This window comes from Sinocyclocheilus rhinocerous, unplaced genomic scaffold (assembly GCF_001515625.1).
Source record: "Sinocyclocheilus rhinocerous isolate Xijiao unplaced genomic scaffold, SAMN03320098_v1.1 scaffold781, whole genome shotgun sequence".
NCBI lineage: Eukaryota > Metazoa > Chordata > Actinopteri > Cypriniformes > Cyprinidae > Sinocyclocheilus > Sinocyclocheilus rhinocerous.
Window position 1 is genome coordinate 1931910 of NW_015658395.1, and position 21145 is coordinate 1953054.

General features: G+C 35.0%; 1 protein-coding gene across 1 annotated transcript in view; it reads right to left on the reverse strand.

Moving 5' to 3' along the window:
• The window catches only part of LOC107722125 (calcitonin gene-related peptide type 1 receptor-like), a 51298-nt gene that overhangs the window by 19595 nt on the left and 10558 nt on the right, over positions 1 to 21145 (reverse strand). Inside the window, exons 2-9 of the mRNA XM_016530348.1 lie at positions 13413 to 13478; positions 10833 to 10995; positions 9126 to 9233; positions 8425 to 8525; positions 7455 to 7623; positions 7222 to 7332; positions 6837 to 6949; positions 5653 to 5744 (exon numbers count right to left, since the gene is read on the reverse strand). Of these exons, the coding sequence (XP_016385834.1) occupies positions 5653 to 5744; positions 6837 to 6949; positions 7222 to 7332; positions 7455 to 7623; positions 8425 to 8525; positions 9126 to 9233; positions 10833 to 10995; positions 13413 to 13457 (902 nt within the window). The 5' untranslated portion in view covers positions 13458 to 13478. The remainder of the gene's footprint in view (positions 1 to 5652; positions 5745 to 6836; positions 6950 to 7221; positions 7333 to 7454; positions 7624 to 8424; positions 8526 to 9125; positions 9234 to 10832; positions 10996 to 13412; positions 13479 to 21145) is intronic.

The window sequence follows — 21145 nt, forward strand, 5'->3', positions numbered from 1 at the left end:
TCAAATGAGACTGGTTTTAGCCCAGTTTCAGTAAATGGGTTTTTTGTACCATTTTTTGAGTTCTGAATGGTACAAAATGTTTTCATAGTACAATGAACTCTTTTATATCGAAAGATCAAGGAGAATTTGATTCATCATGATATGACCCATTTAATGAAGTAAACAGAACTAAAATTAAGCGTCACCTGAGGCCTGAGTATCCTGGCTTCATTTCAAATAATGTGATTGTCAGATGCTTGCCTGTTTTTACAATGTATTGCTTAGTGGTTGAAAATAAAAACTCAGTGTGTTTGCAATGTATTATATCAAAGCTGAATTTATGAAGCTCTATAAGATCAAGGTATAGTGATTAAATTAAATTAAATTAATGCATTTAGCAGATGCTTTTATCCAAAGCGACTTACAGTGCATTCAGGCTATACATTTTTTATCAGTATGTGTGTTCCCTGGGAATTGAACCCACAAACTTTGTGCTGCTAAGGTAATGCTCTACCACTGAGCCACAGGAACATTTATATAGGAACATAGTGATCAAACTGGACTTAAAACGTAAATTCTATATATAGCGAGAAAGAGAGGGGGGAGAGAATATAAATTATACAACCGCAACAAAAAATATAAAGCGATGTAAATTCTAAATTATGTAAAAGGCAATGTTGGGAAAAGAGAAATGTGATTTCTAAGTAAATGCTGTTTTGTTGTTGGTCAGGAGTTGTAAAATAAGGCAAATTTGGGAGTTCACACCTGCATCAGCTATCTCTGTCAACAAACACAGCTTCTGTTAGACAACAAGTTGATCTATATTTTGCTGTCAAAAGATAATGATAAAATATCCTTGCACAAATGGCATCACAATCACCCAATTAAGAAAGTCGTGCTACTCACATGATTTCCCTCAATTTGAGTGCAAAGCTGCTCCTGGAGCACTAGAGGGATGGGAGTGAAAGCTGAGCTCATTTTCCAAAGCTATTTCCCATATTCCCAACCAAAAATGTCTGGCATTATTCAGGGGGCATAAATTAAAGCTTAGTGCAGCTGTATGCTGACACGTACCTCTCCTAGCACCACATCTGGACCCAATAAGACAACATTAAGACTTTGACATCTCAGAAGATCAGACTGTAAATATCACCGTCGCACGTAAAAACAAGCGTTGCTATGTTACACTTCCAGAAAAGCAGTTAAACACAATTTGTTTTGCATGTGCATGATGCATTGTAAATGACAATAAAAAAATGTACAATTGCAAACTCATTTCCCATTAATCCTTAAAAAAATTTGATCAGACCCCTTAGGAAAAAACAGATGTTGGTTAAATAGTGATGGCTCTTTTTGTTTTTCCAGACATTATATATTATCTTTAATTTACATTTTCAGGGACATGAAACATTGTATGTATGCTGTAATCAATACTGCACAGCAAATTAAACTGCTAACATCAAAATATAATTAAATTAAACTTTAAAAATTTAATTGTTCTGTGGTTGTGTTTTTCTTAAAAAACAAAAGCAACACAACGTATTTAATGAGCACTAATGTTGAAATGAGGTCTTAATTAAAATATGCTTTTAACACTAAATATTAATCTCTCAACCTTTCAATGATTGCTTAGTGTACTGCAAAAAAATAAACTATGAGATTGTAAGTTTACTCGCTGGATTCAACTGTCATACTATGTGACATAAAACCCAAAGTTTATGTGCCATGATGTCTAATGCATAAGACTCTTTGGCTCCTACATTTAATTACCCATGAAATTAAGTTTACACTAGGGGATACAGACATATGGAAACCAAGTCAGCATGAAATGACACAAAAAACCTAACAAATAATGCTCGTCATTTGGCTCAGGGCTTAGTGCAGCTCTGCCAGACAAATGGACACCAAGGATTTACACTCAATAAAACACAATGATGAGAAACTATCGTTTTTTGCAATGCCAGAGCCAAAGGACCTTTTGCTTTCAGTCTGTACACAGTTCAAACAGTTGGCTCCTATTAAAAGTTCATTTGTTAATGTTAATGACAGAAGCATCTCTAAATCATTTAAACGTCCATAAAAAAATGCACGCTCCATGAAGTGGATTATAAATTCCTACAATGAAATGTTCTGTGATGTTTTTATTTCAAGCAGCAAATCAATAATCTTAATAACTTCAATTCGTGACTGGCAAAAATAAAAGTATACTTATGTGAGCAACATATTTAAGTCTCTCCATATTTTTAATTCAATTTTAAAAAAATGAACGGGAAAGAGCATTTTCATCGACATTACTGTACCTTTAAATAGTAAAGACATTGAAAACAAATGAATGTATTAAGGAAAAAGGCCAAAAAGTCACACTATCTTGATATTTTATCTTAGATTATAATAGTGATTAAATTAAATTAAATTAATGCATTTAGCAGATGCTTTTATCCAAAGCGACTTACAGTGCATTCAGGCTATACATTTTTTATCAGTATGTGTGTTCCCTGGGAATTGAACCCACAAACTTTGTGCTGCTAAGGTAATGCTCTACCACTGAGCCACAGGAACATTTATATAGGAACATAGTGATCAAACTGGACTTAAAACGTAAATTCTATATATAGCGAGAAAGAGAGGGGGGAGAGAATATAAATTATACAACCGCAACAAAAAATATAAAGCGATGTAAATTCTAAATTATGTAAAAGGCAATGTTGGGAAAAGAGAAATGTGATTTCTAAGTAAATGCTGTTTTGTTGTTGGTCAGGAGTTGTAAAATAAGGCAAATTTGGGAGTTCACACCTGCATCAGCTATCTCTGTCAACAAACACAGCTTCTGTTAGACAACAAGTTGATCTATATTTTGCTGTCAAAAGATAATGATAAAATATCCTTGCACAAATGGCATCACAATCACCCAATTAAGAAAGTCGTGCTACTCACATGATTTCCCTCAATTTGAGTGCAAAGCTGCTCCTGGAGCACTAGAGGGATGGGAGTGAAAGCTGAGCTCATTTTCCAAAGCTATTTCCCATATTCCCAACCAAAAATGTCTGGCATTATTCAGGGGGCATAAATTAAAGCTTAGTGCAGCTGTATGCTGACACGTACCTCTCCTAGCACCACATCTGGACCCAATAAGACAACATTAAGACTTTGACATCTCAGAAGATCAGACTGTAAATATCACCGTCGCACGTAAAAACAAGCGTTGCTATGTTACACTTCCAGAAAAGCAGTTAAACACAATTTGTTTTGCATGTGCATGATGCATTGTAAATGACAATAAAAAAATGTACAATTGCAAACTCATTTCCCATTAATCCTTAAAAAAATTTGATCAGACCCCTTAGGAAAAAACAGATGTTGGTTAAATAGTGATGGCTCTTTTTGTTTTTCCAGACATTATATATTATCTTTAATTTACATTTTCAGGGACATGAAACATTGTATGTATGCTGTAATCAATACTGCACAGCAAATTAAACTGCTAACATCAAAATATAATTAAATTAAACTTTAAAAATTTAATTGTTCTGTGGTTGTGTTTTTCTTAAAAAACAAAAGCAACACAACGTATTTAATGAGCACTAATGTTGAAATGAGGTCTTAATTAAAATATGCTTTTAACACTAAATATTAATCTCTCAACCTTTCAATGATTGCTTAGTGTACTGCAAAAAAATAAACTATGAGATTGTAAGTTTACTCGCTGGATTCAACTGTCATACTATGTGACATAAAACCCAAAGTTTATGTGCCATGATGTCTAATGCATAAGACTCTTTGGCTCCTACATTTAATTACCCATGAAATTAAGTTTACACTAGGGGATACAGACATATGGAAACCAAGTCAGCATGAAATGACACAAAAAACCTAACAAATAATGCTCGTCATTTGGCTCAGGGCTTAGTGCAGCTCTGCCAGACAAATGGACACCAAGGGTTTACACTCAATAAAACACAATGATGAGAAACTATCGTTTTTTGCAATGCCAGAGCCAAAGGACCTTTTGCTTTCAGTCTGTACACAGTTCAAACAGTTGGCTCCTATTAAAAGTTCATTTGTTAATGTTAATGACAGAAGCATCTCTAAATCATTTAAACGTCCATAAAAAAATGCACGCTCCATGAAGTGGATTATAAATTCCTACAATGAAATGTTCTGTGATGTTTTTATTTCAAGCAGCAAATCAATAATCTTAATAACTTCAATTCGTGACTGGCAAAAATAAAAGTATACTTATGTGAGCAACATATTTAAGTCTCTCCATATTTTTAATTCAATTTTAAAAAAATGAACGGGAAAGAGCATTTTCATCGACATTACTGTACCTTTAAATAGTAAAGACATTGAAAACAAATGAATGTATTAAGGAAAAAGGCCAAAAAGTCACACTATCTTGATATTTTATCTTAGATTATAACTCTGGACATTCTCTCAACCAACTTTATGAGATGTTTTCAAACAGTAGTGAAGGTGTTCCCATTTATGCTGGAAAATTATTAGCTGCTTTTCTTTCACAATCCAGTCCAACCAAACCATTAAAACTTGTTTGTAAAGAAACTGTAGTTGAGTTCATTCTCCTACTGAAAGATAAACTTTCAGCCAATTAAAACAGGTTCCCTAGTAGAATTTCCATGCTTTTTGCCCCATACATTTTTTATTTTCATTTTTTCAGGTTGTCCAAGTTCTTTTGATGAAAAGCTTTTCTTGTTTATGCATTAAGTATTTAGGGACCACCTTTTCTAGACAGTGTTTGGGTGGTCTGGTTTAACTTCCACATGCAGATAGTTAAACCAGCAATGCCGACTGAGACATCAAAACACTTGGATATTGTTTGTATGCTTTTCCTAATTTATGCCTTTGTTTACTAAATCTGTAACGTCTTCTGAATACTTTAGGCCACCAAGAATCTAAAAAGTCAGAAAATGAATGCTTTTTAGATTGATAAAATGAGTATTACTTATTAATCCATAAAATGTGGTACGTAATTTAAGGATTCACAGCTAGGGAAATCATGGATAACTTGTAAGTAAACTGTTTTTCATCTGTATTTTTTCTTCACCAAAACAATATGACATTGAAATTATTCCTTTTTGGTTTCAGTGCATATCCTAAAATGAATTACATTTGATTTGCAATTCAATCAAATAAGAGACGCTGTATATGGTAATCCAGTCAATATGCCCAGAAAAAAAAGGAAAGTTTTCCTGACTTTGTAGAAGGAATTGCCTGAACCTCGATTGTGGATAATTCAGAGGTTAACGCATTTAACTCAGGGTTCAGACTGCATTTCTGTGTGGCCATGCTGACGGGAATGCCGATCCATCTTTTCTATTTGGTTTGAATTGGCCGCTGTGATAAATGGGGTAACTGAGAGCCTCTTGGTAAATCTCTCTTTGAAAAGCTTAAACGTCGACTCCTTCAATTAAATAAATCTCAGACGCCACCGCAGCAATCTACCTCTACACCGTCATCGTCAACAGCTCTGACAAATGACAAACTGTTTGAGAGTAGACAACACAAAGCCCTGCCAAAACAAGTAAAGAACTGAGCAACCCATCATCAAGAGGTTTATTGATCGGTCGCTCTGAAGTACTGCAACTATGCAGCAGATATTTCAAGGCTTCTTCAAGTCATATGGGTGGAGACAGATAAGGGAAGATGTAAACTCACCTGAAATAAAAGAAAATGGCCAGCGAGATGAGAAGGGACACTATAGAAAGAGCATGACCCACAATCGCCATGTAATACAAAATATATGCCATCTGAAATGAGAAAAATAATGTTATAGTTAGACTTTTAACCATGTTCTCTTGGGATTCACTTAATTTTTTGGGTTCAATAGACTCATAATGAGACCCTAATGTAAAAATAATAATAGCAATTTTGAAATTCACCTTTTATATTCTTGCAATTCATTATTCAGTATTTTTATATTAAGAATAGTCCTAATATTAAAAAGGTTCCAAAATAGCATAAAGAGTTTATATACGGAACATACACCAGTTAAAGAATTCTATCATGAAATTCAATTGTGTTTGTAACCTCAATTAAATTATTCATACAGGGTGTTTAAAGTGTATTATCACATTAATATTCTGGGTATAATCAGTTCTCACAAGATTGGAAAAAGTATCAACCTTTTAAGTGTATTTTTCAAGGTATTAATCATAACATGATAAAAGAAAAAAGATTATATAAGCTTATCTTGATGTGTTATACTGAACAGCAAGTTTCAAGCAACAAGGATGAAATCTGAAAGTAGTAAGAAGGCTTAAAAGTAGCATATCTCCATTTGAAAGTGCATATCTCAATTTGTTGTACCTTTTTCATAAACTCCATGCAAATAGAGTGAAGTGCACAGACTTTATTTGAGCTTGTCTGAGCTGACATTTTCCCTGCTCTCCCTCTCTCAATCCCTCATAGTTTGTAAAGCAGCAGTTGGACGGCACTGAAACCATTATGTTATGAATAATTTTCAGAGCCACTGTCCTCCAGAAAAGCTGTTTAGTTCAACTGAAACTGCCTTGTGTAGACCTTCCGCTTCACTGCCACTGAGTCTAAAAGAAACACTCCAATCCAACATGCCCTTCAGGAACAGCTTTTAAATCATGTATGTATCATATTTATACTTTTGTGGTATGTTTGCCCAGAAATGTTGATCTGCTAATTATTTGTCCTGCCTAGTTGTAATTCAGCCCTACATGTTTAAACGCATGCTAAATCACAGGAAATAAAGTCTTTATGCACTCTAACATGTGTAGGAGTTTACTTTCATAACATCTGACCATTTAATTCAGAGATATTCATAAGACAATGTTAATTTAAGATAGGTGCATAATTTTAAGATGACCTACCTTGAGCTTGTCCTTGGTGTGAGCAATGCAGAGGGTGTAGTTGGACCATGTCCTGTTTGTCTCAGGGTGCCTAAACCAGTTTCCTGTCTCATCACAATACTTGGTGACCTTTTCTAAATAAACAAGGATAAATATGTGAGAATAAGTCTATTTCAAAAGCCTTTATACTTTAGCTTTTAAAGTAACTCTGGTAACAGAAAGGCTTAGCGCTTTCAAATTGCTTTAGTACAGTTTTCAAAAACAAACCTGTGTTTTATATGCAAGTCAGGTTTTAACGTATCCTTCAAAAACCGTTTGAAAATTCTTTAAGAATTGCACTGGTGTAGACTAGTACAGTGGTTCTAAACTGGTTTTAAAGCCTAAATAACAAATTAATTAATTGTACCAGTAGAGTCAAAGTCAGGGAAGTAATTGGGACAGTTTTGAGATGTGTATGTTCCTGCTGGCGTGTCGTCCCAGCATAGCCAGCCATCCCATGTGCGGTTGCAGTATGGACCTAAAAGACAAGCACACAAACAATCAGGGCCAATTCCACAGTGCAATGGCTCTATGCACTTTGCGCTATGAGTTTCTGATGATTCAATCTAAAACCTCTTCTGAGGCTCTCTGTTTTCACACCTGATTTGTTATATGGCTGGTCTCTGTTCATTTTCTCAAAGCATTTATATTGACCATCGATGATCTTCTTCCTCTCCTCCGCTTTCTGAGTCACTATGGGGCTGACCTGACTCTCAGCGGTAGGATCAAGCTCCGTCTCCGTCTCTAAAAACCCATGAACTGGTAACGTCTGAAGAAGAAGGCATTCGTTTTGAGTATACACATAAAAGAAATGTCTGAATATAGGTTTTTACTGGATAATTAGGAGCCAAGATTTGAAGTGTCAATTGTAGCTGTCATTTCTTTTTCTTCTCGCTGAGAGTCTCTGCAGTCCATAAAACCATATTTAAAGAAGTTGTGAAATTTGGCCCTCCTGCTGAGGAGGGTCTGATAATTCCAGCCAATTTTGGGTCCTGTTAAATCCTCTCTAATCTTACCATTAACAGTTGTGCCCAGTGGCTTGACTTCTGCTTGGAAAGACATTTACATCTCTGTTGAAAACACACATTAACTTTCAAAAGTTTGGGGTCAGGAGATTTTTTTGAAAGAAGTCTCTTATGCTCACCAAGATTGCATTTATTTGTTCAAATCAATTTTCTATTACAAAAAATGTAATTTGATGGAAAAGCTAAATTTTTAGCACCCGTTATTCTAGTCTTCAGTGTCACATCATTCTAATGTGGTTCTCAAGAAACATTTCTTACTATTATCAACAAGTTGTGCAGCTTAATATTTTTAAATTTAAATATTTCATTTAACACATCCAAAATGGAACGGACTAATAGGCAGATCCGTGGCTCTGCATATTTACATAATGCTCAAAATCATTGGCACAATGCGCTCTAAATATATCAATTTGGCGACAGCACTACCTATTCATTAAAAGTTATAAGCAGTTGTACTGTGTTGTATTTATTTCTGCTTAGGGCAAACCAGTTTTAGTGGTATGACCAAATAAATCTACAGCTCATTATAGTGTGCTATATTTTACCTTTATTTTCTCTGAGAATGTGAGACAGTGGGACCAGGTCTTATTGATGGATGAACTGTGTACCCAGTTGCCAGATTCATCACAGTATTTGGTTACTTTTTCTGCAGGGAAAAAGAAAGTTTAGTGTAATGACTTGAGCTTAAGTGTTCCAGTGATTAACTCCAGTCTTCGGCCTCTGGAATCAATCAATCTGTGTGTTAGAACAAACACACTGAGCTGAGTCTCAGGCAGAGAGATCTCTATCAGCGAACAGCGGAGAATATCAATATTTCAGCACCTCAGCAAACTCCTGTTATATCCTTGCTATGGTCGCTGCTTTATTTCATTTAGAATCAGAAATCAAATCATAAATGTTTGATATGAAACGTTGTCCTGTAGCTAAGATCCTTCCTTCCCCTTAGAACAACACTGCATGTCAGCTAATAAATTTTTGCGCTTCTAAATAAAAGCTCATATGAATGTTTCCAGACAGTCTGAGACAATGATTTTATCACCTTTGTTTCATTATAAGACTTCACGTATCGTCACAGTAGCTTTTGCTGCTCGTGCTTTGGAATTCCTTCTTTGGAGCAACATCTTGTGTTTCATAAGAGGCAGACATGTAACAGATGTCATGCCTGCTGTAGAATCTCAATGTTTTGCAGGGTCTGGAGCGCTTTGGTCTGGATTGACAATCCAGATGTGATCGTACAGAATCTTACCCAAGGGGTCAAAACTGGGGTAGTCTGGGCAGTTCTGTGAAGCAAAGGTTCCAGCAGGGGTTTCATCCCAACAGAGCAAGCCATCCCAGAATCTGCTGCAGAACGAACCTATAAAAGTTGAATAGATATCTTAAAGGGGTCATTTTATGAGGAATTAAATGATCCTTGATCTTTTGAGATACAAGAGTTCATTGTACAGTGAAAATGTACTGTAACATTCTGAACTCTAAATGGCCTTCCCAGTAAAACAAAACAAAACAAAACATTTATTGAAACAAAGCTGTTAAAATGGCCAAACCTTGTGCTGTTTCTGGCTGTGTGTAGCACCTGCCACTCTGCATGTCATTCTGAAGGATCCCAATGTTAAAAACTAGTATATTTTTGAGAGTGTCCTTGATTATTTTAGTCTGATCCTGTCACATTTCAACACACATTGTTTTGTGATCCGTAATGCTTTGTAAAGGGGCTGTTGTTGAAAGATGGGGTAGTTTAAACGTATTGGACTCAACCACAAACTCACAACTGTGAATAAGTCCAGGATAGGCCACAGCACATCCATATTTTAATTTCTAATGAACAGAAAGAGGGTGGTAAATGGTCATTAAAACAAGGCAGCAGCTATTTACACTAAATAAAAATAGCATATTTTTTTAGTGCTATGCTATTTGCACTAAGAGCAAATAGCGATATATTCTATTTACACTATGTAAAAATAGCAGTATTTTCTATGCAATAATATCAGATGGTATTTATACTACTTAGTGCAAGTGGCAGATATTTGCACCTCAGTATTGTAGTACATTATAAAGCAGTATGCAATAATAACATATTGGGTTTAAATTACCTTTTTTATTAAAATTATTAAATGGATGCTGCGTTGGTGCATTAAAGCCACCCATACACCTACCCCTAAACCTAACCGATCTACACTTTATTTTCCACTTTACGGTTATTTCCTTAATTTTATTGAAAATAAATGCCTTTCCGATCTGATATGTGGTGAGCGTGATTTGACCAAGTACAACATGTTCCTGGATCAACGATATGTGATGTGAAAAGGGAGAAGAAAGAGTTCAGCAAAAGGTGGATTCGAACTCGGGTCAATTGCATCATAAAAGTCACTGCTATGCACTGTACCTACGCCACTGGAGCCTTTGTTTAGCAGGCGTCTTTTGTAATGTTGACTAGCCCAATCACACGTTGGTGGGTGGAGTTAGTGTAAATATCTGGAAAAAGGGGGGTCATCTTATAATCAGGGTCGTCTTATATTTGGGCCAATACGGTATATTATATATATATGAGTCCTTCAAAGGTGTTATTTCTGCACCCAGCGGCACCAAAGAAAAAAAAATTGGTCCCACCCTATCTCACAACATTGGTTGAGTCAGTGGTGCATTGTGGGCCACTCAAACAGACTAATCCTGAAAGTGCCACAGCACCACAGTGTTTACACTGGTGAATCAACTAATGAATGTCTTAAAGTTGTCTCTGCACATTAAACTGAGATAGGAGAAAGTACTTTAACATCCAGAAAGCTTAACACACATCCGCTTTGAAGATAAGCCTTTATTGTTTCTCTGATCACCTTGTGATAGCTTTCAGCCATTTAGTGTTCCACTAACAGCCTTGGCACTTAACGAGGTTATGAAATTAGTAAAAGCACCATTGTCTGTCATTCAGATGAAAATGAATTGAAAATACAGTTACCTGTTTTATTATGGGATCCATCTCGGCTCAGAAGCTCCAGACATTTGTACTGAGACTCAGTCATGATCAGCCTCTCTCCCTCCATTGCCATCATGACAGGAGTAAGGGATAAGTCAGCGGTGGGCTCTGCTTTCGTCTCTGTTGTTCCAGCCTTTGTTGCATTCTGCAAAGAGAGATGAACTTGAGCACAGCAGCAGGGTTGGGCAAAATCCAGTATTTAAGAACCGGCTCCCTTTAAATTCATGAGCTTTCATTTGAAATGAATTGACATGAATGGCTATGACAGGAAAAGGAAGTTACGTAAATAATTACATAACTACTTTTTTTGAATACATATACTGTAAATACATATTTTTTGCTCAGTTATTCCCTTATATGTTCTGTAGAAAACAATTTTGCTAAAAAAAATAAATGTAATTAAATTAAATTAAATTATTAAAATGGGAAATGACTAATGGTACCCTGGTATATAAATTCATTTAAGAAGGTCATTTAATTAATTTGATTTAATTTGAAGGAAATGTATAAAAATTAAATACAAACTGCGGTCATACTTAACATACATAAACTATTAACTACGACTTTTGCCTCAATAAACTATGGGGTAGGATTAAGGAATCTAAAATATGGTCATGCAGAATAAGACATTAATATGTGCTTAATAAGTACTATTAAACAGCCAATATCCTAGTAAAATGCATGCTAGTAAGCAACTAGTTAATAGTGAGGATTGGTCCTTAAAATAAAGTGTTACCCAAACTGCTATAACTGACATTTCACTGACAACACATTTCCTATTTTCTGTTTCTGAGAATAATCCATATGCTGTGTGTATGCTAACATGTTTATGGGTATTTTACAATAAAATGTATAATACAAATCTACACTTATCAGAATTATATGAAATTCTTTGAATTTCAATAATTTCACTTCCCTAAATTCAAATGAAAATTTTAGACCCTGTTGCTACTGCAATTCAAATTCAATTCAAACTCAGGAATTAGACTGGGATTTAAAAGCCATTTCTGAATGGCACAAAACCTCAGCAGAAACACCATAAACACTCCACAGTACTTTTTCCCCTTGCGAACTCATATGCACACCTGCTCTATTCTGAGGACACCACATGGGCACTTGACATTTTAAAAGGTATGGTTTTGAAAACTTGAAAAATGGCCAGATACATTCCTCTGCCATACCATACCATATCAGTATAATGAAGATAAGACATTCTTCACAGCCATTGTAGCTTTTCTAGCAAAGACTTACAGGGATAAAGCTTCACCCACAAAGACAGGCTTGATATCAGAATTCAAAGCGCATCTCTAACCATTGTGTTGCTGGTATGAGTCATCTTATAGTTCAATGGGAAGTCAAAGAGCCAATTCAAAAGTACTTTACTTTTTTCCCCTTTTATACACCTCACAGTAATGAATTCTACATTCATTTATGACTGAAACTTTGATGTCTTTGTGCAAAGATCTTAACTTTGGCAGATCCTCTCAAACCCACCTTCTCATTAATACCATTAATTAAACAAATAGAGAAAATTCTGTGGCAGCTTCTTTAGTGCTGTGTGTCTGTCTTACCTGCACACAATATTGCATTTACAACACCAAATTCATCTGTGAGGTTTCTGATGTCCCATGTAGCAGTTTAGCAGCCGTACATATGATGTCACTCCAAACTTTGAAGTAAATGACGTCATACATACGACCACCAGGCCACCACCCAAGTCAGTCAGGAAAACCATTTGTCCTTCAATAGAAACTGAATGTCAAGAAAGGATAACATCATGTTTCAGAAACTTTACCTTTTTTAAGAAAAAAAGTATGGTACTTTAATTTAGTAAACGTTTTAGACTCGTATTTACACCCATTAAAACCAATCCACACCCTTGCTCTCAGTTTTTGTTGTTAAGTCTAGCTTTAATTAAATGCCATTTCCCATTATACTTTTAAATGTGATGTGCTATTCTGCAAGCTCATTACTATTCCACTAAGTTAGATTTATATGCAGTCATGGGAAAGTAGCTTCAAGGTCAAAAATAAACAGAGAGGACTTAGACATATTAATGTCCACATACAATTAGCAAAGTATGCTGTTGGCTTGTTTGTGACTACAGTTGCAGTGTTAACATAGTGTTAATGTACTACATGCAGAGGGCTTCATATGCTCCCATTTCATCATTCTGACACAGAGCCAGCTGCTCTGATCCCAGCATTGATGGAACACTGTGGAGCCACCATTTCATGCCTCAGGAGTTCTGTGGGTTTTCAGGTCACCTCCACTTGTAATTACCAAACTGGAGCAATTAGTGAGTAATGTATTTTTTCTACTGGATAGTTTTAGGCTGGGGGTGGGGTAATCAGGAGAGAAATCATCTAATGACAGTTTGCAGAGAAAAAAAAAACTAAAAACTTTAGTGGCCAGTAAAAGTTTTAGCGACTGCAAGTTCAAATGGGTTAAATGTCAAATTCTAAGTACAAGTATGTATTTTGGACTAATTTCACCACAAATGCATAAAACAAATATGTAACAAACATGAATAAACAATGAATGAAGTTACGGTCCACTCACCAAGATAAATGATGTCAAAAGCCATAGGGTCTCTTGCCAACCCATGCTCTCAGATACTGACTTTATCTGTGAACACAAAAAAGTATTACAAAAATTGTATTTAAAAATGCAACAGACTCTGAATTTGAAGTTGACATAAAAAAAATATTGAATTCAGAAAATGTTTTTTTTCTCTCTTTTTTTGAAAATAGGAATATCTTTGGGAAAAAATTGAAATAAATCAAAATTCTAAATTTTGTTCTTCATTTGGGAAGTGCTGGGAATATAAGACATCATGCAATTCTAGACTGAAAAAAAACTACTAGGCAATATTGATCAACTTCTAATGGTAAATATTCCACTTTAGTAGACAGTTCCTATCTCCTTGATTTAGTAGACACTTTCTATATCTTTGATTTGAATCACTTGAAACACACAATACATTAACTATCATTTTCACAGCTTGACTTCAACCATATTATGTTGTAGTTCCTTATAACATTACCAGCCATTGCTGAGTAATTCAGTTTTATATAATTGCCAGAGTCATTTTATCCACCCATTTGGCTCTTGGCGACTGTTAAGTTTGGACCCTGAGTATGATATATCAAAGCTAGACTCTGGCTGTTAACCTACAGCACTGACATGTCAAAATTGCTTTTGTTAGCCTTGAGTGTCATGTAACATTTTTATACAAAAATTGTAGGTCAAACAGTCTCTGCCAACATACCAACAATAATACGCTAACCCATGCTAACAGTTTACCATCTGTATTCTCTACTCTGTCAGCACTTTATCAACAGAAAATGCTATCGCAATAAAGCAGAGGGGTGAGGAAGAGAAAAACACATTAAAGATGGTTAATCATTTTGTTGTCACCGTAACATGTTGTGTGTTTTCAGTTCAGTACCTAAGATCGTAATTAGCATTCCCTTCCACCTCTTTTTCTCATGCAATTTAAAACACGCTTGCTCTCCTAACTACACTCTTAAAAATAAAGGTGCTTCACGATGCCATAGAAGAACCTTTTTGTCTAAATGGTTCCATAAAGAACCTTTAACATCTGAAGAACCTTTCTGTTTGGTTCTTTGTGGCGGAAGAAGGTTCTTCAGATTACAAAAAGGTAAGAAAGAGATGGTTCTTTAAAGAACCTTTGACTGAATGGTTCTTTGTGGAACCAAAAATGGTTCTTCTATGGCATCGCTTGAAGAACCTTTTGAAGCACCTTTATTTTTAAGAGTGTAGGTTTCAGAATGTTTGCTCTCAACACCTCTCTTCAGATCACAGTGGGGGTATTTCTCTGATAGACAGACAGACAGATACCAGGAATAGCTACTGAACCTCTGGATCCACTCAGCTGTGTTGACATTACCTCAGATTAACAGCAGCCAAGTCTCCACAGACTGCCCTGGTGTGCATGTAGTTTGAGTGCTGATTTATTGGGATGTGGAGTGTATGTACCGCCTCAGGCCTCTTACTATGTTCTGTCACAACACATATCACGTTCAGAGAAGATATTTGGCTCAAAAATTACTCTGTTTTTCTTTCCAACCTGGAGGATTCCAACAAAAAATGGGCCATCATTTTAAGAACAAAAAAGAACAGCCTGAATCGCTTCAACTCCTTATGCAACCAATTTTTGGGCATGCAGTTCAACAGACAAAATGCCTTTAAAAAGCAGAGATGCATCTGTTCAAGTGGAAGAAAAGTTGCCATATTTAGTTTTTAAAAAGCAGCACGCAGTCAATAGTACAGTTCTAATGTAGGGCTGTCAAAATTAACACACTAACATATTAAATTTACTGTTAACTTTACATTAAGGTTCCATTTGGTAACATTAGTTAACTGCATCAGTTCACATTAACAATGAAATGGTATATTATGCTAATTTCAAATACAATAATAAAATCTAAATTTGTCAGTTAATATTAATTTATGGACCTGTGCTATCATGAACTAACAATGAATAATTCTATTTTAGTAACTAACGTTAACAAAGATGGATAAATATTGTTACAAATTGTATTGCTTATTGTTAGTTAATGCAATAACTAATGGTAATGGGACCGTAAAGTGTTACTGTTTATCACAGTTAACACATTTATTCCGTTATACATTTCATTCTGTTCTAACTGTTGTTAGCATCATTTGTAGACACATTTTGTTTTTCTCATCTGGGACTTTTAATTGACTTCTGTTGTTTTTAATACTGGGCTAATGACCTTTCTGCCTTTTTACATTTTCATTAAAACTCTATTTAGCATGTCTATTAAGCTGTTTATTGCGTGGGGACTAACACTAACCCAAACATCAATGTAGGTGATTTAAGGTTTAACCATCCTTGTGGGGGCATTACATACACGCAGCCCACAAGTCCCTAGGGGAGCATGCATTTCTCAGAAAATGGGGTAAGACATTGTTTTCAGGTCATTTATTTATATACCGAACCCAGATGGGACATTTAACAAAACCCATTTGCGTTCTTTATAAGGTGAAATTCAGTGATGACTGAAGCTATTTCCTGTGTGTTTAATGCAGGTTTGTTCAGGGGCGGACTGGGGCTAACAAAGTGGCCCTGGAATTTTGCACAGAGCGGCCCACCACACCATAAACCCACCAGCTCATTAGAGCTATTTTTAACACCACTTACTAACATACAAATATAACACAATACAGAAATAAAAATGCTTTTTTTATTTTTTATTATTATCATTAACATTATTGAAAGACCGTCATACTTCTTTACATTATAATTTGTATTTCCTGGTGTGTATGGCAATTTGTAAATAATATTTTTACTCTTTTTATCTTTAATATTTTTTAATCTCTTTTACATAGAGGGACAGGCCTATCACTAAAGTTAAATGCCTAATATCAGTTTATATAACAATGCTCTGCTCTAGAAGTCTTGGAATGTAGTGCAGAATGTGGACTGTTTTTATTGTGACTTTCAATTGCTTGACAAGAGTTTTTATATGATGAAGAATTTTATGATGATGAAAAATACAGCAAAAACGGTGAAATATATAAAGTTACAATTTAGAATAGCTGTTTTCTATGCAAATATATAGTAAAAAAAACTAATTATTTCTGTGATCAAAGCAGAATTTTCAGCATCATTACTCCAGTCTTTCTTCAGAAATCATTCTAGTATTCTGATTTGCTCGAGAAATATTTCTGATTATTATCAATGTTGAAAACAGTTGTGCCGCTTCATATTTTTGTGGAAAATGTGATACATCACCATTCAGTCTGGAGTAAGATTTATAATAATAATAATAATTTTATTCAACAAGGTTGCGTAAAATTGATTTAAGTGACAGTAAATATATACTTATTACAAATTACAAATCATTCAACAAATTATCCTGAAAAAGTTAAAGTGTCAGTTTCCACAAAAAATATTAAGAAACAAAAATAGTTTTCAGTATTGATAATAATAAGAACCATAATTAATAACTGAGCATAAATAATAATTGAAAATAATTAAGCAACAAATCAACGTATTAGAATGATTTCTGAAGGATCATGTGACACTGAAGACTGGAGTAATGATGCTGAAAATTCAGCTTTGATCACAGAAAAAAAATTCCTTTAGGCTTAAAAATTAAACCATTAAAATATTACATTAAAATTTCTTTAACATAAAAATAGACCTTTCCTAATTACGGCACTTGAAAGCGAAAGTCTTCAGATTTACAATATTCTACATCGAGAATTATTGAAACATTTTCTTAGACACGTGAAATAACAGAAGAAATATAACAATATACAAACATTAACTGTCTTATCTTATGTCTGCTGAAAACGGCTACATTAATGTTTAGCTACACTGTGGCAAATAATGTAAGTGGCATTAAAATCTGAGAAAATCGAAAAGGCCAGTAGTTGCATCCCTGAAAATTAATGTCTGTCGTTTAACTTTTTTTTTGTAAACAGTTGGTAAATACTGCTGAATTGTCTTGTCACGTTTAGCTGTCTATGATCTTACCTCAGCTCGCATTCAAATGCCGCGCAGCTCTGCTTCTGTGAACAGTAAATCCCGCCTTCTTCGATTTGATTGGCTAAAACATTTTGACACTGACGAGCGCTTTTGAGCCGCTGCACTGAGCAATTAGAATGTTTGACTGCGCGGCCCATTCGTCTGGGCCGATGGAAGGATATATAGCCTAGGCTACGTACATTTAATTCATTATTTATATTTACGCAATGGGCCGGTGTTCTGACGATTTGTGCTACCCTGTCAGATTTTGCTACCTCCCATTAAAAACAGATGGTAGCATAATTCGATAGCGAAAAGTGCTACCTATCAGATTTTGCTTCCAGCATGATATTAATAAGGTGTGAGGATTTATTAACATGTACACCTACCCCAACCCTAAACCAACCCTTACAGTAGGATGAATACAGTGTTAGTAGCATAATCTGATAGGTAGCATTATTTGTCAGAACACCGGCCCACATTGTACAGCGGCTCACCTGTGCTCCAGATGGCCAGTCCGCCACTGGGTTTGTTTATGGGTGAGACAAGTAATCGCTGTCGCATAAATCTGTTTCCTTCCAGTGTCAATATATAGAAATGCAGATGTATTTCCACTTTGAGTGTCATCCACACAATCTGCAGAACCCAATAATTGCACATTATTTAGCTTAAAAAGAAACAAAATAGCCCTATTCTGATGTGACAAAACACCCAGAAAAAGGAATTATGAACACGTCTCCATCATTGAATACTGTCTAGTTGGCAAATAAAAAGAAGTGAAAATATAGAAAGATGGCGAGATAGAGCACACAGTTCTGTTCAGCATGCCAGATGGCTGTGGTCAGTGGCACAGGGGAAAGAGGAAGAAATCAGGCTTGCTTAACTGCCTAATCATTGTTTCCCAGAGTGCAGGAGGTTGGTTGTTTTTTAAATGCCTGCCAGTATCTGGATGGAACTTAGCCAGGACATGGAGGCTGAGAATGGATCCCAGTCTTTGGATTCAGCTCCATATAAGTTCTGGTTATTAGCCAAGGTAATTAATGTTCCTCCGTGAGGATGAATTAAAGCTTTTCTTCATTAAAACTCATCATGTTTGCCAATAGGCTGGGTATTCCCTAGAAGCAGCAGACTGAAGATTCAAAAGTTACTTTGGAAGTAAGATCTGGAATTACAAAATGGATCTTGAATTAGTAACCAAGACCAGACATTAGAATGAAGGATCCAAGATGGCACTCGTATTCAGAAATATTAACAATGTTTGTTTTGAAAAATGACTTTTAATCCTTTGGTGACTGCAAAACTCAAATCCTCTGTGTCCACTTCCTTAAAGCTCCATAAAATGGCTTAATAAGGATTGATATGTGATTAACCAATTATTTTTACATAATCTCTGGCATACTTTATTCTAATTGAGGGTTTCTGCTTCAAAATCTTTTTGTATAATGCCCACAAAACTTTATAGTTAACCCCTTCCTTTGGCAGCTGCTGAGGTTTGCTAGTTTCAGGTCTCATGTTGCACTATAAAGTTTTTATTTTTACAAAATATAAGTTTGCATGTAAATATGTTTACATACTTATGCAGCTATTTTAAAAAATACAAGAGTAAAATTGTACTATTTTACAAACTCATTTCATCAATGTCTTAAAAAAATACTACAAAAAGTTGTTACTAAAAATTTTTTTTTTAAATGGTGTAGGACATACTTTGAAACAATTTTAACAGAAATTGTTACATTTCACAAATAATTACAAAGAAATGGCAAGCAACACATTGAATTAAATGTGAAATTTTAAAGTAGAAACACTGAAATAGTATATTTTTGTAGAATGTACACTGAAAAAAATGTTTCCTTCAATTAAAAAAATTTAGGTTAATGATTCACATCTATATTTTTTTTACTTGAGCCAATGAAAAATAAATAACTTGCCCTTAGGGCAAGTTATTTATTATTATTTATCAAGTAAATTTTTTTAATTGGATGAATGAAACATTTTTTTCAGTGTACTCAAATAATACATTTGTTTAATTTACAACTTCGAAAAAATCCTTTTTAATGTAAAGTATAGACAATGTATAGTTCATCTACAGTGACCACTTTTTTTAATTAATTTTGATAATTAATTTACCACAAATTTAGCGTTGTTATGCAAAATGCTAAATAGATAAACAGGATGAACGCATTGTTTGTAAAATTCCTTTAGGGATATGGATGCCTTAGAACCGAGACTACAAAGAGAAAATTCCAGTGTTAAATTTTCATGAATTTAATTTAATTCTTGTAAGCTATGGGGGTTTCAGAAGGCCCATCGGGTGTTTTATTAAATCTTATCGTTAAATCTTATTTATTAAATTCTATTTTGCAGCTGACTGTATATATATATATATACCCAGGATAACTAAAGCACCTCACTTTATTTGACTCATTTCCCCTTTCACTTGTTAGGGTTTCTCATCCTAAATGTGCAATGACAAAAATCATCCAACATAATGAAAAGTGAGGCTGAAAGGAAAGCAGAACAAGGCTCCTTTCAACTTCTCTAGACTCTCCCTTGGGATTGTTCCTACAAAAAAGTCCCCCTCTATAAACAAGATAGATTTGGGGGGGGAAGACAAGCATGATCCACATCAATATCGTCTCCCATTTACTAAAATAAGGCATAAGTGGATTGTGAGCCATTACAGTCAACGGTGACAGAGCACCTCAGTGTGGCAAAAGCACACTGGTATGAGCGTTTAGTGCTATTGTGAAATGCTGTCATGATGCCAGGGCTTTCAAGTCCAATGGCATGCAAACTCAAGGCTGTTTCTTCCATGTGCTATTAGGCCAGCAATTTTTCTCTCTGTAATATCGAGCTTTCCTGAAAGCCTCATTTGTACTCTCAAAATCTGACCTTGTATTATGCATCAGGTCAAAAAAGAGAAAATATCTAACCTGCTGAAGTACAGCTGAAACACAAGCGGATGAGGGCATCTAGGGTGTTTTGGTATATGAGAAGCACTACATTCTGACTCATTAACCCGGCTAATTCTGTCAGAGAGTGAGATCCCTCTGTACAGCAATAAGCCATTAGCTGGCTTTAATAGGTGTCACATTTATATAGCGCCAAAATGGACTGGAGTGATATCAAACAAGAGGACAGGAAAATGCACTCTGAGGGATATCCATAATTCAGAGAGCACTTAAAATGCTGTGGCACTGCTGCGTACTCTGCTCTTGCCAGATTTGGACTTCAGGGCTGCGAGCAGTAATGTGAATCAAGTGTAGACACAGGTACAGGTACAGGTATGGTGTTGTGGTTTTCCTGGACTCTTTAATCCTGCTCAATGCTAGGACTAGGGTTTTGTTGAACTGTATAGCTACTCTTTGAGGAGACTGTTGTTTGGTGTTTACTGAAAATCCTCAATTGAAATATTATGAGATTTGTATGTATACGTATGGGTGAAATCTGTCAGCTGTCCATTACACTTTAAAAAAAATTTTTTCATAGTCATAAATAAAACTATGTTTATTAGTATGTTTTACAAGAAAATAAAATGTCAGTCCTTCTACTTCAAAATTTCACATTCCATGTGTTACTTTCCATTCCTTTATAATTATCTGTGACATTTCTGAGTGAAAATTGTACCAAGGTAAAAAAAATAAAAAATTCAGTGTACAGTATGTCTGCAAATGAAATTAAATTCTATATGATTCTAGGACCTAATAATTTTAATAATTCTAGGACATGATATTCTCATTAATTAGTCCAAATAATCACTTCAATAATTATA